At 45.9% G+C, this 25,673-nt stretch overlaps 1 protein-coding gene across 1 annotated transcript; it reads left to right on the top strand.

Moving 5' to 3' along the window:
- Nucleotides 1-338: 338 nt before the first annotated feature.
- On the top strand, nt 339-24,206 carry NOBOX (NOBOX oogenesis homeobox; the record flags this gene model as incomplete). Its single annotated transcript, XM_081912533.1, has 9 exons — nt 339-396; nt 3,635-4,354; nt 6,586-6,692; nt 8,071-8,192; nt 9,883-10,019; nt 16,627-16,897; nt 19,800-20,143; nt 21,371-21,715; nt 23,930-24,206. 9 exons carry the CDS (start codon nt 339-341, stop codon nt 23,953-23,955), a joined length of 2,130 nt encoding a protein of 709 aa, XP_081768659.1. The 3' UTR covers nt 23,956-24,206.
- Nucleotides 24,207-25,673: the final 1,467 nt, after the last annotated feature.

Here is a 25,673-nt window from a genome sequence, read left to right as displayed (position 1 = left end):
AGTCTAATAACTCACACATTACTCACACCATAGGTGCCTACACAACACAAAACACTGTTGCTGTATGTAGGTTTTATTTTATTTGTTATTTATCTTCTATTTTGGAAATGTACATCCAGGGGTTTTTTTTACCTTTAGTTTTTTGGGGGCCCCCAAGAGAGAGGTGCCCTGTATAGCTATAGGTAAATCCGGCACAGATTCTGGAGCCTCGGGGTGACCCGCCAGCGTCCTCCTGCCGCGCAGGTGCCCTTGATGAGCTTGCCTGGCGTCGGCGCGCGCGGCGGTTTACAAAGCTCCCTGCGCTGCAGCGGCGGCGGCGGCCGCGCCCGAGGCGGAAGATGGAAGTGCGCGCCCAGCTGGAGGCAGCGGCGGCCGCTCCGCCGCCCCAGGACGCGGGTAAAGTGGGGGGCCATGGAATCCGGGGTGGGCAAGGGCAGCGGCCCTCCGGGACCTTCTCCCGCCGAATGCCTCGGGCTTCCCTGGGGAGGACAGGGCTCGCAGGCGCGCTAGAAGCTCCCGCGCACTTGGCTCTTATTTGCCATCTTTAATTGCCAATAGAAGAATGTAATGGCCCAATTATGCCCGCGTTAACATTAGCCCCGAGGGGAGCGCCGGAGCGCACCTGTCCCCGCCCGTTGCTGCGTTTGGGGACCCCCTCTGCACAAAGGGGGACCTGCTCCAAGTCCTTCTTAGACACGCTCTAGTTAAGGACGTGGTAAACCACCTCTCTCCCACCCCAAGGCAGCCTCCCGAAAGCCCAATTCTGGAGCAAGCTCTACTTTGCGCGTTGTAGCTCCAGACTCCGGCGTCTTGGAAGGACGTTCCATTTCTTGTCTCTTTCAAGTTGGCAGGCAAGGTTCCTAGCTTTGCAAAGGAGCGAAACAAACAGTTCCCCCCTTAGGTAGCTCCGGCAAGGCGGTTCATTCACTGGGTGCCCTTCAGCTGCCGCGGGATTTTGTTTCTATCGCTGGTTTCTGTATTAAAACTTGCATGGGAGTAAATCTCACTGAACGCAGTGGATCTTGATTCTGAGTAAACCTACGCGGAAACTGGCTTGCAGAGCTTTGGAAATTACTGTAATGAAAAGTCTGGTGCCTTGCTGGATGGGGTTTAGTGGTAAGGGGCAGAAGCCCCAGAGGGCGGTATCCCATTCAGTTTTACCTGGAGTAGACCTACTGAAATCAATGGGCCTCACTTGGTTATTAATTTCAGTATGTCTCCTCTGAGTAAGACTTGGGTGAATGCAACCTATAGTTTTATTTTGCTAGGTCTTAGGCACAGCACAAAAGCTAGGTTTATGGATCTAAGGCTTGTGGGATCAGGAAAAATAAGGGGTGGGGTGGTTCTAATTCATGTTCTTTTGGTACCTGGGCTGAAAATGAAAGAAAATAAAGATGCCCTGCCTATTCAGTGTTCCCCACTTCTCTTACATTGGTTGGCTGGTGGCGCACCCTTAAAAGAGAGGGAAAAAGAGCGTCCTCACTCAACAGGCAGCACTTAATTTTTATTTTCTGTTTCACATGTGAACTGTTTCACATAGGGACGTGGGTGGCGCTGTGGGTAAAACCTCAGTGCCTAGGGCTTGCCGATCGCATGGTTGGCAGTTCGAATACCCACGGCGGGGTGAGCTCCCGTCTTTCGGTCCCAGCTCCTGCCCACCTAGCAGTTTGAAAGCACCCCTAAGTGCAAGTAGATAAATAGGTACCGCTTTATAGCGGGAAGGTAAACGGTGTTTCCGTGTGCAGCTCTGGCTCGCCAGAGCAGCTTCGTCACGCTGGCCACGTGACCCGGAAGTGTCTCCGGACAGCACTGGCCCACGGCCTCTTAAGTGAGATGGGCGCACAACCCCAGAGTCGGACACGACTGGCCCGTATGGGCAGCAGTACCTTTACCTTCACATGTGAAAACATCAGAATGACTTGAAACCACCTCAGTCCTGTTAAGTGGGGTGAGAATAAAGGCCAAACTCAATGTCAGGGCCATCCACCCACATCTCTTCCACACCACTTCCTTCGCATAGCAGGGACTTGGAAGGCTGTTTGCATGAAAAGGAGTGCAAGGGAAGAGAAGCCAATCTTGACCTGCACTTTGTTCATTTCCGGTATCACAACTGGGTTGGGAGAAGGCTGCTCAAAGGAAAAGTGAGGGAGGGGTGGTTTTCACTCCCCCCACCCCTGTTTACGCTTTTTCATCTAGGCAGTAGATTCTAGGACCCCTTTCCTGTTTTATATGTGAACAGAAAGATGTGCATGTACATGGCTGCCTATCAAGCCTAGTTTGGCCCCAAATTCCAGACTGATGCTCATGGTGACACTGAATCCTTAACATGTTGTGCATGTGGCATGTGGCCCTGTGATGAATTGGCCTTATGTATGTGCCACCAATTTACAGGAACAAATCTTTTATCCATTGTCATGGTCCTGGCATGTGGTGGTGCCTGCGCATGCTGAGTCCAACACCAGAGGCAGTTTAAAGTGTCAACTGCACCTTCATGGATGGTCTGAGTTGTGGCATCATAAAGTTGAGGGATAGGTCTTCCCTTTCCCCCATGTTAAGAAGTATAGCATTAGCTTAATCGGTCCCCAAAATGGCCTGAAAATACACAATGCGGGTTTCAGATAAGCAGATCTGGCCTTGAATGCTACCTGGGAATCAGATGTAAGCCCTTGGGAAATAGAGGCTCATATGCTGTCAATTAATCTAAGGTACGGTGCGCTATAGAATACTCCCTCCCTACTTTTATGAGCTCTTCAAGAGGAAAAACTGGGTGTATGCAGGGTGTATTAAATGACTTGCCTTGCAAGTTCAAACCAAAGGTCAGTGTTCTGTTTCCAGCTGTGGTAACCCAGATACAAGCAGTACATGAAAATGATGGCCATCATTTGTTTGACCCAAGTATCTGGTGCTTGGAGGCATACATTGAGGTTCCATTTAGTTATCGTGATGGATAGCCGTTGACAGAGCATTCCTCCGTGGACTTGTCTTGTGGTTGGTTGGTTGGTTCTAAGCCATCTAGGTTTAATAGATTTCTAAGACAGTCATTATGAGGTTGTGACAGTTATTAAGAGGTCATTAAGAGGTTGTGAAAAAGGTGACCATTTGCAAAATTAAAGCAGAAAGGAAACAAACCTCAATACTGATAAAGGCGGAAGAGAAGTGGGGCAGGGGCTGAACAGGAAGGTGTCCCATGACATGTCTTTTCATGAAGGTTGTACATCTTTTGTAAGAAAGCTGCTTTTTCAGTACTAAACACTTAAGAAATAAGGACAGAGGTCTCCACAGGTCATAATAATAGATGGAGAATGTGTAAGCTACTTGTGATGTATATTAGAACAAATTACACAAAACCAGGACATGGCTTTTTATGTCACGGGAAGCTGTTTTGACTTTTGCACATTGGAAATGCATTAGTTCATATTTTCCCCTGGGAAGCTGTTGGTTTAACCCTTCATTCCCAAGTGAAACAGCCATTTCTGCTCCCATTCAGCCTGCATTATTTTTACCCTTCACTTTATGTCTTGCATTGCTGTCTTTCCACAGTTAAAACTTGGACTGTAAACTTCTTGAGCAGGGACCTGTCTTACTTTTGTACCTCGCTTTCTTGAATAACCATTTCAGTTCATTTGCTTTGCAGTGTGCATGGAGGAGTTTGCGAGTCAAGAGGGGAAGGGACTTAGAGAGCCGCTGTTGTGCACAGACGAAAATGGGAACCTTGAGAGTGAGGTTGGAGCCAGAAGTAGTGTGGTGTCCGTTCTCCACACCGTCATTATGGAAGAAAAGACGGGGCAGATCCTGGCGAAAGAAAGGGAGAATGATGTTGCAAAGCAAGAGCAGGCAGGGGACTGTTACATAGGACAAGGCGCAGGGTCCTCGGCTCCACAGTCGTCAGCTTTGGATAGTCACCAGCTCAATTTTGTCACTATATACAGGCACCTGCCAAACTATGCCAGCAATATAAACCCTGATCCCCCTATTCCGGAAGCCAAACTGAACCAAGAATTCATTAATCAGCCAAAGCCACAAATCCCAGCAGAAGTATCCTGCCTTAAAGTTTCAGAAAAGGGGAATGTGAAAAGAAGAAGCGATGCTGTTTTCACTGCTGGTTCTCTGAAAGCATCTTCGGCTGCTTTGGAGCAACAGAGTCAGGGTGTGAGCGAAAACCTGGGCAATGCTATGCGCAGATCGGCCAGATGCGCTGCAGCCAGCTGTGTGGGTCAGCAGTCCTCCAGAGCCTCTTCATCCCAGACAGCCAAGGGCAAGCAGGAGGGAGCCAATGAGAAGAAAGAACCACCAAAAGCTCCAGTGGAGCCTGCTCCACCTGCCCAGAAGAAGACACGCACGTTCTACAGTGCTGGTAATCAATTAAGAGCTGATTCATCCGTCTTCATGCACTTGTCCCTTCTCAGCCCTCAGTGCTACAGTGTTCTTAGAGTTAACTGCTGATGGATCCTGTTACAGTTACTGTACTTACTCGCACACTATGCTGGGGAGCAGGGAAGTATTATGAGTTGGTAAAGGTTGCCTTCTAAACCACCAGACCCATTTGAAGTCCCTCAAGGCTCCTGTGTTACCCACAGCAGCAGCTTCTTTTTTCGCTGGGTCTGAATGCAATGACCCAACCAAAAAGTGAATCGTACCAAGTGTTTGTTATAGCTCAACTACAGGCAGAGTAAGCAATGCTTAGCCCTGCTCAGTACAGCACGATGGCTAGTACGTTCAGTAGCACCTTCACCGGTCTCTGTCTTTACTGAGGTTGGTGGAGGAGAGTTTCCAAGCCACTTTTATATCTTTCTCTCGTAAACATTCTCATGGCCCCCACGGCCAGACACCAGAGCTCCTTGGACAGGTCACTGAGCTTGAAGCCCAGCTAACAGCTGCCCAGGACTAAACAATAGATAAGAAATTGGCTCCCTGGCCAGCTGCTGCCCTGTCATAAGATAGCCCTGTCATAAGATGCAGTGCTTCCCCCCACTGCCAGCCACACAAGCTCGGGGGGCAGCGGGAAGGTGGCTCGCTGCCTTTGCGCTGCTCCCCGACCTGGTCTTTGGGGCTAGCGGTGGGGGAAAGCAGAGCTTCCCCCCGCCAGCCCCAAAAAGCAGGTCAAAAGGAACCTGAAGCCTCCGGAGCCCAGAGGGAACACCCGCCACACTCCAGAGGCTTTGGGTTGCCTTCACTGGAGCCTCCATAGCAAGAGGGATCAGTGCGCACTGACTCCTTTCGCTCTCCAGGCTTCCAAGGTAGCCGCCTGAAGCCTCCAGAGTGCAGCGGGGATTCCTGCTCCGCTCTGGAGGCTTTGGGTGAATGCACCTTGAACGCACCTTGTTTTAGAGGGGGAGAACAAGAAATTTTTTTTTTCTGTTCTCCCCCTCCTATGGTCCGCTGTGTCCTATAGAGCGAAAAATACGCTGTTACAACATCTCTTAACTCCTTGCAGTGCCGTTCTGCAATTCCATTACAGCTCCTCCTTCAGATTTCTTAATTCCAGAATATTCCTTCCTTTCAGGTTGCCGAGAGCCCATCAGTTTGGAACTGAAACTGGGCCACTCAAAAATCAGTTAGAGATCTCCACATACCTGCTTGGTATACAGAAATATAGTAGTTGACGAGTTAAAAGAAAATTCATTTAAAAAACCCAGACATGAAAGCTTCCAGAACCTTTGAAATGTTGAGGGAACAACGATAAGAAAATTGTAGATAAATTTAATTGTAGATAAATTTAATTGCCTAAATAGGTTGGTATGCTTGCAGGGTGGCACGCTTCTGCCCATTCATAGCTATACAGTGGTACCTCAGGTTACATACGCTTCAGGTTACAGACTCCACTAACCCAGAAATATTACCTCGGGTGAAGAACTTTGCTTCAGGATGAGAACAGAAATCGTGCTGCAGCGGCACAGCAGCAGTGGGAGGCCCCATTAGCTAAAGTGGTGCTTCAGGTTAAGAACAGTTTCAGGTTAAGAACGGACCTCCGGAACGAATTAAGTACTTAACCTGAGGTACCACTGTACTAAAATTTCTCTGCTGTGTTTCCTGTGAGCAGCAAGGAACTGCCAGTCAAGCAGGTTATGTAGATCTTATAATGATGGTTGGTATCCTACTATGGTTTACTCAGAGTAGACTCACTGAAATTAATGAATCTAAATTAGCAATTGTTATTAATTGTAATGGGCTTACTCTGAGTATGACCAGCATTGAATGTAGCCCGTTATCTGTGGTTGACATCCAGGGGATGTTGAAGTGAAATGTGCGCTGGGTATGAGATTTTAAAAACTCCTCCTGTAATGTCATTTCCATAGCTATATAGCAATACGGTGATTAGGCTCAGAGCTCATAGTTAGCCCCAGCCTCAGCCCTTTAGCATTATATAGGAAGACTGGCTCTAGCCCTGAACAGAAGCCCTCCTGTTAGAGACCATGGGTGTGCTGCAACATTTTGATGTATTTTGATTTTGAAGGATAGGAGTATTGATACAAATATCTTAAGGGTTTTCTACTATTCCTCCCCACTCTGAACTTATCCTCTTCTCCCTTTCGCATTGCTCTTTTTTCTTCTTCTTGCTTCATTTAATGATACCCTCCTTCCCAGAACAGCTAGAGGAGCTGGAGAGAACGTTCCACGAGGACCATTATCCGGACAGCGAGAAGCGTCGCGAAATTGCTGCTGCTATCAGCGTGACCCCACAGCGTGTTATGGCGAGTCTTCCCTGCTGAACAACAAACATGGGGGGGGGGGAGTTGATAGTAAAAATAGCCCACTGGGAAAGAATTATTCTGCTGTTGCGATTGCATTTACAATTCCTCCCTCCACCCCTGTTGGCCAGGGGTCAGCAACCCTGGTCCACCGTCCCTCAGACCATGTGTGGGGCCGGACTATATTTTTTTTGGGGGGGTGAACAAATTCCTATGCCCCACAAATAACCCAGAGGTGCATTATTGAATAAAAGCACACATTCTACTCATGTAAAAACACCAGGCAGGCCCCGCAAATAACCCAGAGGTGCATTTTAAATAAAAGGACACATTCTACTCATGTAAACACACGCTGATTCCTGGACCGGATTGAGAAGGCGATTGGGCCGGATCCGGCCCCCGGGCCTTAGTTTGCCTACCCCTGCTGTTGGCCTTTCTGTAGCAGGGGGTGAATAGCAGCTGGATCACAACTGTGTTTCATTCAGCTTGGGCCAACATCCAAATCGCAATTGATGCTCCATCACATATACCGCCACCCCTCTGCCATATATTTGATGGCAGCTTTTTATAAAATGCCAAAGCCAGTTGCAGTCTAGGGTGGACCAGTAGGAGTGGGGGAAAGGACTGAGCAACCTCTGGCAATTCAATTTGCCCTTCTCCAGCTGCTTCTTACCAGGAGAGTGGGGCATGTTGCTTGAGGAAGGAGGGATAATAATAATAATAATAATAATAATAATAATAATAATAATAATTTATTATTTGTACCCTGCCCATCTGGCTGGGTTTCCCCAGCCACTCTGGGCGGCTTCCACAAAGACCAAAAATACACTAATATGTCAAACATTAAAAACTTCCCTGAACAGGGCTGCCTTAAGATGTCTTCTGAATGTCAGGTAGTTGTTTATCTCTTTGACATCTGATGGGAGGGTGTTACACAGGGCGGGCGCCACTACCGAGAAGGCCCTCTGCCTGGTTCCCTGTAGCTTTGCTTCTCGCAATGAGGGAACCGCCGGAAGGCCCTCAGAGCTGGACCTCAGTGTCCGGGCAGAATGATGGGGTGGAGACGCTCCTTCAGGTGTACTGGGCTGAGGCCGTTTAGGGCTTTAAAGGTCAACACCAACACTTTGAAAAGCGTCAGGCAGCTCTTGTTCAAGATTGCAACTTCAGTCCTTGCTTGGCTTTTAAAATGGGACGGTTGGTGGTGGATATTTTTGCGGTGCCTTTTGATTTCTCTGTGTTGTGAAAGGGGGTTCCGTGATCTGGTGAACTTGCCACAAGACCTCTCATTTTATGGTGAATTTGGTGTTCATATGGTTTACAAAGAAGTTGGAAATGTGGAGTTTGTTTTGTTTCACTGAAGATTCCTCTCCCCTTTTATTAGATCTGGTTCCAGAATCGCAGAGCCAAGTGGAGGAAAACAGAAAAATTGACGGTGAAAAGCAGCAAGAAATGTTCAGTCGCAACATTGGCTTTGTCAATAGGCTGTCAACAAAATTCACAAGGGTGAGAAGCCTCCACAACTCAGGTTGAAGATGGATGGTAGTTTTTTTAAAGAGAACAGAAAGTGATACAAATGGCAGCATAGCTGCTCTGTTTCCTTACATCCCAAAATCTTCTTATGTCATGTGGGTTTTCCAAGGTTTAGGAACTACAGAAACTTGCAGAGCCTGTTTCTTTGGGAGCAAAATTGACATGAGTGACATCACACTATGATCTAGGAGGAATCTCTCAGATCACTTTTAGCAGTTTGGCAAAAATACATGCCAGTCTCCAGGATGAAGCTTATATGAATGACGGGCGTTTGTTTTCTCTCACAGCCTTTTTCTTAATTTCATATTTTCTGTTAATGGTGCTGGAATACAAAGTGTCTGTAGCCAGAAGTCTACATTCTAGGTACACAAATATAATTCAGTTTCTAAAGAGTATTTGGGTTTTTTTAATTGCAAATATGTTTTAAAATACAGGTTTTTGTGAGTTACAGAAGATTTAACTAAAAGGTATAGGTGTTTAAACAACAGACAAAATGTGTGATGAGAGGAAGTTGATAAAAAATGCTTTTCCCCATCAGTTCCTTTCCAAATTTATGATGCACCCCCCTTCAAAATAGAACTGCCTTATGAGTTACGCTAAGTGATTTTTCTCTCTGGAAATTGTGTGAAATTAAAATAAGCTTTCTTAAAGCAACTCTTATGGAATACAACAATCCTTGCTTTTATACTGCCTCCCCCCTCCCAAATTTATTGCCCCCAACTCCTGCCAGTATTATGGGGGTGTGGTTTTGGATTCCTGTACAGCTTTTTATCAATTCCCATGTTTCCTGTTTCCTGTGTCCTTCTCCTTATTGCCTCTCTTCCCCCTTCCCCAGTGCCGAATAATAATAATAATAATAATAATAATAATAATAATAATAATAATAATAAATTATTATTTCTACCCCACCCATCTGGCTGGGTTTCCCCAGCCACTCTAGGCAGCTTTCAACAGAAGATTAAAAATAGAATAAATCTTCAAATATTAAAAACTTCCCTAAAGAGGGCTGCCTTCAAATGTCTTCTAAAAGTCGAACAGTTGTTTATTTCCTTGACATCTGATGGGAGGGCGTTCCACAGGGCGGGCGCCACTACCGAGAAGGCCCTCTGCCTGGTTCCAAACATCCTCTCAGCAGAGCAGCCCTGAAATATGATAAATTTTGCCTCAACGGCTGTGATATTTGGATTTGAATTGGGGGGGGGGGGCATTTGACAGATCAGCCAACCAAGCTTAAGAGAGAAAACGAATATTCTTGTGCTGTAATGAAGCTGCAAAGGCATTATCTTAGTAAAGAAGGCGACAGGATCTCTTTTCCTCTGAAGACAAGGAAATGGAAAGTGAAGCAGCATCGAGGGGAAGGTTTGCATTTTGCCTTCTGCCCATTCCTCCAGTGTGGTGCAGTGGTTAAGAGCAGTGGACTTGTAATCTGGTGAACTGGGTTCGCGTCTCCGCTCCTCCACATGCAGCTGCTGGGTGACCTTGGGCCAGTCACACTTCTCTGAAGTCTCTCAGCCCCACTCACCTCACAGAGTGTTTGTTGTGGGGCAGGAAGGGAAAGGAGAATACTAGCCACTTTGAGACTCCTTTGGGTAGTGATAAAGCAGGATATCAAATCCAAACTCCTCTTCTTCCTCCTGATCATGGTGTTAAACTTTGCTTTCAGTATAACTCTGCTGCCTGCACCCCCCGTATCTGACATGGTGCACGATCAGCCTGCTGCACTCATGATGGATGCCACACCTGATGCCAACTATTCTAACATGCTCAGTGGATCGGCCGTGCCACTGGCCACCTCCTCAGGTGAGATCTGTTCAGCTTGTGGCACTGGTGACTTGGGAAAGGTTGGCCCTTGCCTCACTTCCTGTTTCCCTACTTTACTTCCTCTCTCAGTGGAAGGTCTATTTCTCACACGGTTCAGCCTTTATCTTCATGGGATAAACACAAGATTGTTCTGTTCACATTTTAAGGTGCGCACACAAAACAGCTTTGGCATTTTTGAAAAAGGCCGTAAGACAGCTTGTAAACGGAGGATTCTTCGCATCTTTCATTCCTTGGAATACAGCAGAGAAAGTGTTAAGTTGTGGGCAAACATATCAGACCACACCGTGATTCTTCCAAAGCAGCTCTTTATTTGTAAGGTGGAACAGAACTGAACTGAGGAGCTCAGCCAGCCTGCTTATATAGAGCTCCACTAGAATGCAACAGTAACCATTTTCTGTAACTAGCCAATCACTGAATGTCACTTTCAATCCTTCATTTCCATACAAACTATCCAATCACTGAACGTCACTTTCGATCCTTCATTTGCATAACTATCTACAGTATCCCCCTGCTGGCCCAGGGTGAGAACTTCAGTACATAACAGAAAGACTGATGTTGGAGCACACCAGGGCAACTACCTGTGACTCTGTTTCCCCCCATCTACTTTCCACAAATGTAATGCTTTTAGAAAGGAAATATCTAGTCTTTGTGTTTGATCTGTTATGCAACTCTGCTCACTGGAAAGAAAGCATGGCTTTCATTTAATATAGGGAAACTGGCGACCCTTCTTGAGTTGTTGGACTTTGTTTCCCAACAGGTCCTGTGGTTGGGTGGGTTAACCCCACCAGGTTAAAACCTCCCGTGATTCCTTGCTTGTGGCATATTCCACTGTGCCTCACTGAGACAAAGACTGATTCCAGAATGCTTCCCGTGATTTTTCAAATCTTGCAGCCAGGACTGTAAAATTTGCTTTCACTGTGTAAGAGCAATCAAAAATACTTTTCGGTTTCAGCTGGATCCAATCTGGTTCCAGTTCCACAATCAGACAGTGGGTAAAAAACTTAGAATGTAAAGGCTACTTGAGAGAGGTGGCGAAAACCCTTGTTGACTCTGAGATGAAAGTTAACCAGCTGCATCTACAAAGCAACTCAATGAGATTTTCTTCACTGGTGAAGGCAAAAATGAGTTGCTGGATTTCTTTCATATTCCTTTGGAGATAGCTCAGTAGATAATCTCCGGGTTGTGGCTATGAGCCCCACGTTGCGCAAGAAGATTCCTGCATTGTAGGGGGTTGGACTAAATGACCCTCGTGATCCCTTCCAACTCGACTGTCCCTGGGTAGTCAAATGCCAGGTAGCTGCTCCCTCCAGAGTCCTAAAGGAAAGAGGCTTTCACTGCCCCCCTTCATGTAAAGCATTTTTAGGGGGAACTTAACTGAGGCTCAGGGACGCGGGTGGCGCTGTGGGTTAAACTACAGAGCCTAGGGCTTGCCGATCAGAAGGTCGGCGGTTCGAATCCCCTCGACGGGGTAAGCTCCCATTGCTCGGTCCCGGCTCCTGCCAACCCAGCAGTTCGAAAGCATGAAGTGCAAGTAGATAAATAGGTACTGCTCCAGCGGGAAGGTAAACAGCGTTTCCGTGCGCTGCTCTGGTTTGCTAGAAGTGGCTTAGTCATGCTGGCCACATGACCTGGAAGCTGTATGCCGGCTCCCTCGGCCAGTAAAGCGAGATGAACGCCGCAACCCCAGAGTCAGCCACGACTGGACCTAATGGTCAGGGGTCCCTTTACCTTTTTACCTGAGGCTCATGACTGGCAAGAGTGAAGAGTCCTTGGAGCAAACTGAAGGTTCGAGTGAAAGTGCTCTCCTCTTCATCCTCTCAGCCGAGGATCAGCAGCTGGAGTGGGAGATGCTGACTGAAAAACAGGAGCCGGCCAACTAGCAGCACTTCAGGAGGCAAATTGGCTCGGGGTTTCCAAGTGTCTTGAGGACAGCGTTGAAAGGGATGTTCAGAGAGGGGTGGGAAGAGAGAGAGCCAAAGCAAAAAACCTCTGAGGGTATGTGGGACTTGGAAGCACTGGCTGTCTTTACCTGTCCAGGTGAGAGCTGGGAGGGCAGCCTACCACATGGGAGAGAAGTGTGGCTTCTGTTCAGTATAAAGGTAAAGGGACCATTAGGTCCAGCCGTGACCGACTCTGGGGTTGCGGCACTCATCTCGCTTTATTGGCCGAGGGAGCCGGCATACAGCTTCCGGGTCATGTGGTCAGCATGACTAAGCTGCTTCTGGCGAACCAGAGCAGCGCACGGAAACGCCGTTTACCTTCCCAATGGAGCGGTACCTATTTATCTACTTGCACTTTGACGTGCTTTCAAACTGCTGGGTTGGCAGGAGCTGGAACCAAGCAACGGGAGCTCACCCCGTTGCGGGGATTCGAACTGCCGACCTTCTGATCGGCAACCCCTAGGCTCTGTGGTTTAGACCACAGCGCCACCTGCGTCCCTCTGTTCAGTATAGTGCTAGCTAATAGTGTGGTTCCGTAGAATGTCCTTTGGCGCAGTGACATCACCCCCCTTGCAGTTTTGTTTGATAAATTTTCCCTAGGGATTGTTTCCTTTTCTCTTAGTCCCTAGGCTAGCCACCTTTCAGGCTGGTGAACTGCATTGGGCTCGATAGATCACAAGTTGTGCAAATCTGTCCCAGAGTACGGATAACTTAGCAGCTCCTTCCTTCAAACTGGTCCCTGCCAATTCCCAGTTCAGCAGCTGGGGCAGAGAGAAGCTCCTCTGCTCCTTGTCTTCGGGTAGCAAGCAGGGCTGGGAGGAAACGCCTTTTGTGAAGCAAGTCTCAGAACTCTTAGTTGCAGTGTCAGTAACAACCAGAAGATGGTGATCTTACACAGGCTTTTAAGGATGAGGCTTTCCTAGCGATCTGGGAAAAACAAGTGTTGGACAGGTAGCAACTTCTCCAGGTCATGTGGTCTTGGATGGTACTGATTATTTGCAACCGTTCCAAATAATTTTGAGAAAGCAACAGCTTTTCTTTCCTGGTAGTTGATTTACATCAGGGAAGGGGGAATGCTACTCTGGACTTCCTAGAGGGTTTTTGACCACATTATTCTTCTGGATCCGTTGCGTAGGTTGGGCTTACAAGACAGATTTTCAGTGACTCCAGTAGCGGGATGAGTATCTTCAGAAGGTACTGCTGTGGGACACTGTTCCCACCCCATGGCCATTGGCTTAAGGCAGGGTAGGCAACCTAAGGCCCAAGGGCCAGATGTGGGCCAATCACCTTCTTAATCCAGCCCACAGATGATCCGGGAATCAGCATGTTTTTACATGAGTAGAATGTGTCCTTTTATTTAAAATGCATCTCTGGGTTATTTGTGAATGAGCTGAGGTTAAATTCAGAGAAGTTGTAGGTTGGGAGATTGTTTGCTCCATAAAGTGGCTCACAGTTGATCTTAGTTTGGATTGCTTCAAATATTTAAATATTTGCTATTTTACTCTTGAGCCAAAAAAAGGCTTCAAGTGTTGCCATACAGATTATTTCAGAAAAGAAAGAAAGACCGGGTCCCCAGACTTCGAATATGAAAAGACATGACACAGGAGGAAAATATATTGGGAGGGTAGAGGAGATAAGCACATGCATGCGCTTAAGTTCCTACTTAGAAAAATATGGAACGCAGAATAGACAAGAACAGGTCAGCAGAGAGAGTTCACCAGAATAGTGACTGGAAAACACTGCCCCAGACTAGCATGGTGATTGAGGCTGAGCATCATCTGCAGTGTGCAGAAAATAATAATAATAATAATAATAATAATAATAATAATAATAATAATAATAATAATAATACTGCATCCATTTAGCTGGGTTTCCCCACCCACTCTGGGTGGCTCCCAACAGAATATTAAAAGCACAATAAAACATCAAACATTAAAAACGTCCCTAAACAGGGCTGCCTTCAGATGTCTTCTAAAAGTCAGTTGTTTATTTCCTTGACATCTGATGGGAGGGCGTTCCACAGGGCGGGCGCCACCACAGAGAAGGCCCTCTGCCTGGTTCCCTGTAACCTCACTTCTCGCAGTGAAGGAACCAGCAGAAGGCCCTTGGAGATGGACCTCAGTGATGGGGGTTGAGACGCTCCTTCAGGTATACTGGGCCGAGGCTGTATAGGGATTTAAAAGTCAGCACCAACACTTTGAATTGTGCTCGGAAACGTATTGGGAGCCAGTGTAGGTCTTTCAAGACCAGTGTTATATGGTCTTGGTGGCCACTCCCAGTCACCAATCTAGCTGCTGCATTCTGGATTAGTTGTAGCTTCCGGGTCACCTTCAAAGGTAACCCTACATAGAGCGCATTGCAGTAGTCGAAGCGAGAGATAACCAGAGCATGCACCACTCTGGTAAGACAGTCTGTGGGCAGGTAGGGTCTCATCCTGCGTACCAGATGGAGCTGGTAGACAGCCGCCCTGGACACAGAATTGACCTGCACCTCCATGGACAGCTGTGAGTCCAAAATGACTCCCAGGCTGCACACCTGGTCCTTCAGGGGCACAGTTACCCCATTCAGGACCAAGCAGGGTGTTACTTCAAGGCCACATCACTCATCACACACATGTGGAAAAGATACAGTCAGATAATTTCTGGTTTGTTGGTTTCAGTGTGGCAACGACAGAAAGGTTTTTCTTAGTTTATTATCTGGGTAGCGGTGCACTGATGGACAAAGTGATCAATTGCATAGTTAATCTAGAAACTTCTAACTGTGTTGTTAGATTACCAAATATTGTCTAGCCTAGGTTTTGAGCGATGGGACTCTTTTTATACATGCCATCATCCTAAAAATATGGTGTCTTGGAATTGCAATATGGACAAGTTATTATGTTGTATTCCACTGAATGACTCTCATTTTAATCAATTGTAAGGCTATTAAAGAGTCTCACAGTAGGAGCTGAAATGGTTCCCAAAAGCTGAAATAGTAATTTTGATATTAAGAAAAGTAAGTAGTTTGCCTATTATTGTAATAGTAAAAATATTGGTTCTTTCCCCTCTCTGCTCTTTTAAGAGAAAAGGTGGTTTATGTGTCTGTCAGTACAATAGGAACTATTATAGGAGCTACCTTATGTTCTTAGTTTTTCCGTTTTCTCATTCACTTCCATGTAGACAGTATTGACACCCAAACCAATAAGAGCTGGTGGTTTAGGAGGGAGCCCTTGAATAGCTATGCAGTAATTTACACCTCATCATTGTTGGGGAGCACCTGGACTGTGGTGTTGTAGACGGCTGACACAGAAGTTTTGTGTTTTTGTTGGTGCTGTCAGGATGGCACCTATTGAAGGAAAGATAACTGGATCCCCATAGGTGTCAACTCCATGCCCTGTCTCTGTCAGGCTCATTGTTCCCCTTTCCTGTCGTGATGAAACTCGCACGCAGTATCGGGGAAACCTAGGACAGGTGAAGTGTTACTGACGTCAGACAGATGTAATTGCGGAACCACGCAAGCAATTCGAGAGGAATCTGGACTCTCCCACAATCCCGTTTGCTCTTCTGGAGAAGGGTGTGATGTGACTCATGTTCCCTTTGACTTGTTTTGACACGATCCCCTAGGCTGTGCATCAGCATATGCAATTAACAAACTGGAAAGGTGGTTCTTAAACTGAAGGCGAAACAAGCCAGGATGCTTGTTCTCAGTACGATGCCCGAGGGTCACATCACACATTATGCAGAGGCAAATGTAGATTTGTTGCTGAGGGTTCACACCACGGGGAGCTGAATTCAACAGTGGCTCCCAGATGATGTAATAATAATAATAATAATATTTTATTTATACCCCGCCCTCCCCAGCCAAGACCGGGCTCAGGGCGGCTAACAACCAATAATAAAAACAAGTTGATTAAAATACAATTTAAAAGATTAGGATGCAGCCTTTTCACAGGAGGAGAAAGGAAAAAGTAAGAGGGGGAGGGAATCAAACTGATTCTAAGCCAAAGGCCAGGTGGAACAAATCTGTCTTACAGGCCCTGCGGAAAGAAATCAGATCCCGCAGGGCCCTGGTCTCATGAGACAGAGCGTTCCACCAGGCCAGGGCCAGTGTTGAAAAGGCCCTGGCTCTGGTTGAGGCTAATCTAATCCTTAGGGCCCGGGACTTCTAGGGTGTTGCTATATATGGACCTTAAGGTCCTCTGTGGGGCATACTGGGAGAGGCGGTCCCATAGGTACAAGGGTCCTATGCTGTGAAGGGCTTTAAAGGTCAAAACCAGCACCTTAACTCTGACCCTGTACTCCACCAGGAGCCAGTGCAGCTGGAAAAGCACTGGGTGAATGGAAGAGACCATGATACAAGTGTGTCATTCCTGCATGATACACATGCTCAAAAAGACCTGTTTTTCACATCCATACATTGAGGAGTAGGCTTTAAAAGAGCTTGGGTGCAACCTGGAAAATGTAATGTGAACTTGAGAACAACTGTCCTAGGAAGCAGGCAAGAGCATTGTGTCATACCTGCAAACCCTATTTCTGGATTCCATCATCTTTTGACTCTCTTTCCTTGCACTCTTTCACCCCTGAATCTTCTGTTTGCTTTCCACTTCGGGCCCTCAGCCCTGCTGTCAACCTCTCTTATATAACGTGTTCTTCCTTTTTTCTTTACAGCCGACTCTGCTGCTGGCAGAACAACCACATATGACTCCGTCCAGACGAAAGACATCTCCCAGGGCATGTTCAGTTCCTTCAAGAAAGAAATCTTTCCTGCCGTTCCCAGTCCTCCACCCATTCGTAGAGCCAGCCTCCCATTCAGCATGGTGTTTAACCCAAACAATCACATTGTTCCACTGATGCTGGATACCCCCAGCAGTGAATACAGTCCATCTAGCCAGGAAAGTAGCAGCAGTGAGGTCTTTGCCTACAGCATCCAGAACCAAAGGTAGGAGAAGTGCGCCTGGTGGGAGCGAGGTGAAGGCACCTCGCCTCAGAGTTCATCTAGATTAATTTGCCACCCAAGATAAAAAGGCTAAGTTGTATTCCCATAGCTGTTGGCTTTCTTCCTGTCCCACAAAATTGGTTGTCTTTACAGTGGTACCTCAGGTTACATACGCTTCAGGTTACATACGCTTCAGGTTACAGACTCCGCTAACCCAGAAATAGTACCTCGGGTTAAGAACTTTGCTTCAGGATGCGAACAGAAATTGTGCTCCGGCAGTGCGGCAGCAGCAGGAGGCCCCATTAGCTAAAGTGGTGCTTCAGGTTAAGAACAGACCTCCAGGACGAATTAAGTACTTAACCCGAGGTACCACTGTATTTGCATTCCATATTTACCATCCGCGGTGAGTGCATCATCTATGAGCAGATTAACTTTGCAGGACTTTTTTACCCCCACCCACCAGGCAATTGTATCTGAATTTATTATTTTGGTCACAGACCAGTTCCAGCCCACATACAATATCAAGGAAGTCATAAAATGCGATAGGGATACATTTGAATTTGCAATTAGGTATAACAGGGACAATACAGATATAGCAACAGTTTAAAAAATATATAAATTAAAACTTAGTCACTAACATATAACCTAAAATTATCATTTAAGGCCTTAATCATTATGATAGCACAGGTTGTTCCCTAGGTTTTATGGCAATCACACAGAATTTGGCTACCCTTAACGTGATCTCAGGATCCTTGTCCTCTACCAGGGATTTTAAACATTGAAGTTCGGATTCATTTGGAGATTTTTGCATAGCAGGGGTAATAAATGCTGAGCGTATATCCCCGTAGAAACAGCAGTGTAACAAGGCATGAGAGACAGTTTTTACCTCCATCAAGCTGCAGGGGCAGACTCATTCGGCGTATGGTTTACCCTCGAATCTGCCCTGCAATAAGGCAGATGGCAGCACGTTGAATCTAGCGAGGGTATATGACTGTCATTATTTAGGTATTTGTAATTTTGACAACTAATTTGCTGGGGTAAATCCTCTCCCATTATCTTTTATTGCTGGGTGTTTATTCATCACGCTCACGTGGCATTGCAGTTCCACATCCCAAATTCGTCGGCGGATTATTGCTCTAGCTTTCTCATAACCTACAGCTATCAGGACCTGTGGGGGAAACCCCACGCCTCTTAGCTTTTCATGCAGTGTACTTTTCCATTTGGATTGGTAGGAATCCAGTAGGGTTAAGGGTGCCAACCCAACAGGGAAAAAGATAAGTTTTAACCGATAATGGATCTTCAGAATACATATCCAAGCTGTAACAGGGATTTGCCTGACCTCCAGGCGGACTGCTATGTTAGACACACAAGAAGGGATCCCTAGCAGACAGTGATAGAACTTAGTTTGGAATGGTTCTAAGGGAGCAAGGTTTAATAAGCTGCAGATCCACCAGGCATGCGCTGCAAAATTTGCATGTGTTCTGCAGTCAAGTGTGGCACGGTCTTTGTGTGCTATAGCACACCTGTGAAGTTGGAAGGGACCCCAAGGGTGTTCTAGTCAAACCCCTAAGTGGCCCCTTGTTTCATGGCAGACAAAATTCAAACAAAGGCATGCATGTGAGCGTTCTCAATGGCTGTTTTTCAGCTTTGGAACTCCGCTTCACTTGGGCTTTGCCATACAGTGGTACTTCAGTTTAAGATATGATACGATAATCTTTATTGTCATTGTCCCATCCAGAACAACGAAATTGAAAATGTCTACATTCAAAAACCAACAATCCTGATATCCCAGCTATCCTAGTCTGGTTAGCCCCCTAAAAACTCTGATACCCCATAATTAAATACAATATACTCCCATAGAGACTACCTTACACTGCATTTAAAACCAAAATCGCATTTGGATAGAAACTGTTTCTCAGGCGGCTAGTCCTAGTTTTTATAACCCTGTACCTTCTTCCAGAAGGCAGAACTGAAAGAGATCATTTCCGGGGTGCGTACTATCCTGCGCTATCTCTGCAGATTTCTTATGACACCTGGAAGCATAGATTTGATCCAAGGTGGGAATAGTGCACCCAATTATTCTCTCCGCAGTTTTTACAACCCTGGACAGCATTGTTTTTCCCCTGACTGTGCAGCTCCCAAACCACACACACAGACAATACACTCTCAACAGTACAATGGTACAATGCCATCAACAGGTCCTTTGAGAGATTATTTTTCCGGACGAACGATTCGGTTTATGAACTCCGCAAAACTGGAAGTATTGTCCCGGTTTGTAAACTTTACCTAGGTCTAAGAATGGAATCTGAATGGTGGAAGGGCACCGGTAGCGGGAGGCCTCATTAGGGAAAGCGTGCCTCGGTTTAAGAATGGTTTCAGTTTAAGAACGGACTTCCGGAACGGATTGAGTTCATAAGCCGAGGTACCACTGTATCTTGAACTTCATTTGGAGGCAATGTAAAATATTTGTATTTGGGCGTGTGAGGGGGTTCGCCTCCCCCCCAAACGTTTCTAAAATGGATGCTTTGTGAGTATTTGCATTTTCGATACAGTCGTACCTTGGAAGCTGAACAGAATCCGTTCCGGAAGTCCATTCGACTTCCAAAATGTTTGGAAACCAAGGTGGGGCTTCTAGTTGGCTGTAGGAAGCTCCTACACCCAATCGGAAGCTGTGCCAGATGTTCAGCTTTCGAAGAACGTTCGCAAACCGGAACACTCACTTCTGGGATTGTGGCGTTCGGGAGCCAAAACGTGCGAGTGCCAAGGCGTTCAGCTTCCAAGGTACAACTGTATATTAGAACATGTTGCTTCCCCGCCACAAACAAACCCCGGTTATTTGTCCTCGTATCTTGTGGAGTGGGTTATAATTCTTAACAATGACTTGTGAACTGCTTCTTTCCTCCAGCGTCGAAACTCCTGTGCATTGCAGTTACCCTGAACAGCTGGAACCTACTGCTAACCTAGAGACCCCATATTACCACCCAAATAGCCAGCCTGGAGTTTACCAGTTCAGCCAGTATCCTCAGCACCAGGTGTCCCAGTTGCACCATGGCCCAGTTCACATTGCTGGCACTGCATTTTCCAGTGTCGGCCTCACACCAGCTATGCCTGGTAAATCCACCACAGCTTTTCTCCCCATGCCTAGCAATGGGGGACTTGTAACCTATGGAACAACAGAAGCTTCTCAAGGGTACCTGCAGAACCACGCAGGAGGACAGCTCCTAATACAGCCACCAGCCGGGAACTCGGGTGAGTACCTCAAATGGAATTCCACCCAACATGGTTGATTACTTATTAAGGGAGAGATGCCATTGGATGCCATGAACACTGTCGGAAGGTCCTAAGGCTCAGAAGGGGCCTCGCCAGCACCGGGCATTCTGGGTGAGGTGGCTGCACCACTGCCAACATTTCCCACAGCAGTTACAAAAGGCTTTTAAAACGAGGAACTTTTTATTTTATTTTATTATTAGAAAATTTTATTCACAAACAAACACATAGACACGAAACAAAATTCATATTACCCTACCACCCTAAATTACAGACATTAAAATATCCTTGTGACTTCCCTCCACCGTCCCTCACACTCCTATATATTATAATATAATATTTCACATTGCCATTTTTATCTAAATTTATATTTCTTAACTCTTTTAACACTGTTTATTTTATTTTGTTTTTAACCAGCTTTGCCAACATTAATCCAAACATATCAACATCTTAGTTTTTGAGCAGTGCCTGGACATATAATCTTCAGACCATTTCCATTGTATTTTTATTTTCTGGTTTGATTGGTACCTTATTACTGCAGTTAATCCTGCCAATTCTATAAATTCAATTAGTTTATTTATCCAGTCATCCTTTGTGGATATATATTTTAAATGTGGAACTTTTAAAAAAGGGTATTTCTGTGGCAAACTGCAGCAGTGGTGCAAGCCTTCTTCTAGCACACCCAAATTTTTATTCAAAGGATTAGCATAACTTAAACTGTTGCTCGTGGTAAAGGTAAAGGTAAAGGGACCCCTGACCATTAGGTCCATTCGTGGCCGACTCTGGGGTTGCGGCGCTCATCTAAATTTATTGGCCTGGGGAGCCGGCGTACAGCTTCCGGGTCATGTGGCCAGCATGACTAAGCCGCTTCTGGCGAAACCAGAGCAGCGCACGAAAACACCGTTTACCTTCCCACCAGAGCGGTACCTATTTATCTACTTGCACTTAGACGTGCTTTCGAACTGCTAGGTGGGCAGGAGCTGGGACCAAGAAATGGGAGCTCACCCCGTCATGAGGATTCTAACTGCCAACCTTCTGATCGGCAAGCCCTAGGCTCTGTGGTTTAACCCACAGCACCACCCGCCTCCCTGTTGCTCGTGGTAAAATCACTTAAAAATCCCACAGTGGCTGAAACAGCATAAAGGAATTCTTTCTTTTCTCCCCCCTCTGCCTTTCTCTTCTCCTTTTTTCGCTTCTGCCTTCACCCAGGCTATATCCCTGCATTTCAGACTGTGCCCTGGAATGAATTGTGTATGCAAGGAGTTCCATTTTCCAATCAACTTTCCTCACAAATGCAGTTTTCCGGCTCAGGAGGGGGATGTTATTCAGCTGAACAGGCACAGCACCTTCAGAACCAGAGTGGGCCTCCCAGTCCTTGTCTGCTGCAGCTGCCCAAAGCAGAAGTGCCAGGATATGCTGCTCTCTTGCTCCCTACTGAGCAAATGGCAGATCTCAATTCAAACCTGGATCACCAGTCACAGACACAACACATGGCGCTACTTGAGGAGGACTCTGATATGGACAAAATCCCCAAAGAGGAAGACAATATTTCTGGTGAGTCCTAGTCATGTGGTCATCGTGAGGTAGCCTGGAATAAAGAATTAAAATGAATGCACCACACTAGGTGTGATGGTGTGAGAGCTGTGGTTGTATCTCCTGGTGTTTGGTTGGTTTATTTAAAGAGCAAAATGGCAGTGGAGCCACTCAGAATTAGGCTGTAGTCGGAGAAGAGGAGGGTGGATAGGAAATGTTTTAGAACTTGTTTTTTGAGTTGGGAACAGAACTGAGATGCACAGAGCACACCTCAAGGAGGTCTTGATGATGCTCACAACCTCTTCTTCACTGTTGTCCCAAGAGTGAAATAAAAATCCATCTTGTGGAAATGGGAGGTGAAGTAGCCAGTGAAAGGAAAACTAGAAGGTAGCAAGGTAAACTGCTGTTGGGGCCAAAGCCACCCCCTTTGGGTGACCCCATACCTCCCTCAAAGGGTGGAGTGTTGACCCCCAGCAGCACCTTTCCTGGACCCTCAGGAGAGAACCTTCAGCTGCCTGTGACTCCCTTCCACTTTGCAAGCAAGGGTCAGGGGCTTGCAGTCCCCCTTGATCCTCCCTCACATGAGCTTGTAAGGGCAGGTGAGTATGTTTTTACCATTTTTCTTGGGTGCTGGGAAGAACCCAAGCTCTTTTTTGCAAGCTGTTTTTGAGGCAAAACATGAGGGTTCCTACTCATCCACAGTAGCAAAGTTGGTTTCTGGAAGCAAAGGAGTCCCTGGTGGAAAGCTTTTGAGTGGCAAGGAGGGCTATCCTTGTGCCCCACAAAGGAGAAGTTGAGGACTGTGAGTGGAAGACCAGGATCCTTACCCTCCTCCACAGTTCCACCAAGTGAAATCCCAAATTGTCACTCTGTGGAACATTCTATTTTAGATGCATAAGGATTCAAGGCATTTGTTCGTTTATGGCATCTAGTCCTCAATTTTCTTGGGCATCCAGGATTGTGCTGCCCATATAGAAGGCCTTCTAGGAAGGAGCTGAAATGTTCTTGTTGGCTTGAGGCTCTGGGCGGAAAGTTGCACCTCCCGGTCAGCTAGATACTCCTCCCTCTGCCATCCCTCTGAAATCCTTTAAGTGTGGTTCCTCAAATCCATGCTGATAGGGCATTCTTGCTTGGAGCTTCCACCACCTCTGATCCTCAAATGGGATTGTGGGTTATATGAAAAAAAGTGTACTGGCGGCAGCAAGCAGCATGGTCAGCTAAGGAATATAGTCATACCTCAGGTTACAGATGCTTCAGGTTGAGTTTTTTCGGGTTACAGACCCGCCGAAACCCAGAAGTACCAGAACGGGCTCCTTCTGGGTTTCGGCGGTCACGCATGCACAGAAGCGCTAGATCACGCTTTGCACATGCGCGTAAGTGCCAAATCTCAACCTGCGCGTGCACAGACGTGCCGCTGCGGGTTGTGAACATGCATCCCACACGGATCACGTTCGCAACCCAAGCGCCCACTGTACTAATATTAGGGTCAGTGATAATACCAAGGTAATACCCCAAGTTTAACTGAAAGTTCCCAAAAGTCAATGTTGCCTTTTTTTGGATTTTCCTTTGTAGTATGGGTGAGGCACAGTAACATTTTCTCTGTGGCTGGAGTTCCAACTACACATAATGTCACTGCATAATTCAGGTTAAAGCTATGTGTTTCTTTAAAAGCTGGGGCATGATCAAATATAGCAAGGGATGGTGCTAAAGGGGCATGTTTAAAGGGCTACAAAAACGATGCTCCTAGTAGCTGTAAGAGAGCCTTTTCTACTTAAACTACTTCCCTTCTTCTCATGGGGGAAAACAGTAGAGCTGAAGCTCTGAAATGAGCTGATAAGCAAATGCTTCCTTTGGTGGCCAGTTCCCAAACAGCCATCTTCTCATTGTGGGTCACTCTATTGTATGCTGGTGACCCCACAAGGTTCCCATGACCTGAGATGAAATGAGTCACTGTTCCCCCTTCTGGAACTGCTGTTCTAGATACCCAATTCCTGCTCCGGACGACCCCCTTACCATTCTGGCCTGGTGGTAATAACGCAGGTGGAGGGATCTAGACTCAAGAAGGCTAGTATATGCCACAAGAGAACTCTGATATCTGGCAACATTTTGGAAATAAGAAACACAACACTCTGGTGGCTAGCAAAAGTGGTTTTTGCAAGGTGTTTTTTTTTAAAACCTCTACCTCCTTTCCTAGACAATGACTTCACAAGATTATTCTGATCTTTATCTTTCCAGATTTCCCCGAAGACAGAAAGAACTGACTCAGAACTGACTCAGGCTTCCTCGTGGAAAACAAGGGGGTTGCGCGAGAGAGAAAAAAATATTATGACTTTGTTGTTTTTAAACCTTCTCTTGGAGATAAACAGAAAAGAATGTACTTTGTGAAATTCACTAAAGACTAAAAAGAGGAAATAACAGGATTGGCTTGATTGTTATTATTTAATTTATTATTGTTGCTCTTCTGAGGAAGGAAGCAGTGAAATATCTTTCAATAAAACAAATTCAGCCCTTTGTTTTGCATGGAAGATGACATTTTGTTCTTGGTTCATCCACATTTGTCTTCATCCCTGATGAGTAGGATTCTTGCAGTTGTCAATCTGCTATAGGGAGTCCTGAGATTTCAAGAGTTCCCATCCTTTCATGACTCTGTCCCCCAAGTCCTCCACAAGCTTCACGAGTCTCCACCAGGCCTGCCAAGAGTCCTCTTCCCTGAGTTCCCTTGGTGTGTTCATCTTTGTTAGTTTTGCTAGTAGGAATTTTGGCCCACTAAGCTCTGAGTCTTGCTCCTCCGCCCTATGTTCCAAACAGAGCACAAGGAAGGGGAAATTGACCTCCTTGCTTTCTTTTCTTCAAATTTTATTTTCACTGATATACAGCTAAAGATATACAAAAGTTTATACCCTAAACAAAGAATCTTTTGACAATATACCAGAATAAAAGAAAATGAAATCTAATCTAAACAGAAACAGGAGCAAAGGAAAGGAAAGGGAGATGAAGAAGAAAAACAGAAGAAAGAAAAAGTAAAGGGAAAAACGAAGACTTCTGACTCTCTGTCAGCTAAATACAGTAACTTGTTCAAAGTATTCACTCAAATCGACACCCAACTATTCTGTTTTCTACAAGATAATGTTTTTTTCAATTTTCAAATCCAGATATTGCAAGTTATACGATATACGATATCTTTATTGTCATTGTCCCATGCAGAACAATGAAATTGAAAAACTACATAAAAACTATATAAAACTACATAAAACATTCAAAAACCCCTAAAAACTCTGAAACCCCATTTTAAAATACACTATATTATAGAGACCCCTTATTCTGCGTTTAGAACCAGAAGTTCATTTTCTTTTTCATGCAAAAAGTCCATGAGAAGTTTCCAATCCTTAATAAATGTCAATATGTTTCAGGCAGCCCTCTAAGAAAACCCAGGGCTGCAGTACGTCATTGGTACTCTTTTTCTATCCTTTGCCAGCACCTTGCCCATTCCTGAAATCCTTAATCCAGCCTCCATGGTGGATTCCTGAGGACCAGAAGAGCATAAGGAAGAATGGATTAGGTACTGCTCTGGACTGATGGGCCCTTAATTCCTGGGTAGCAGCTTTGCCAATATTTTTGGCTTAAACATCAATTGCTCCATTTTTCACTTCAGCTCACGGCACCAGAAACAGCTTGCTTATTGCTTGGGTTAACTTCCTGTTTAAAGCAGCAGAGACAGAGCAGATTTGGTGTTATCTCCTGGAAGGACATTTCCTCGGTCAAATGTTATCAGACAGAGACCGTTGGATATTGCTGTTGATTAATATATCCTGTGGCAACATTATTCTTATTATTTAATGACAAATGAGTCATATGCCAGTGAACTTAAGTTAAATGAACATGTTTAATTACCGCTTCTTTTTCAATTTCAATTTAGATAGGATTTATGCCCCACTGGATGAAATGACTACAAAAGCTGGCCTCCATGGGGTGTAAGTCT

This window comes from Podarcis melisellensis, assembly GCF_964234715.1.
Source record: "Podarcis melisellensis genome assembly, chromosome: 5".
Lineage (NCBI taxonomy): Eukaryota > Metazoa > Chordata > Lepidosauria > Squamata > Lacertidae > Podarcis > Podarcis melisellensis.
Note: the sequence above shows the minus strand (reverse complement) of the source record. Positions and strands in the feature narration are given on the sequence as shown.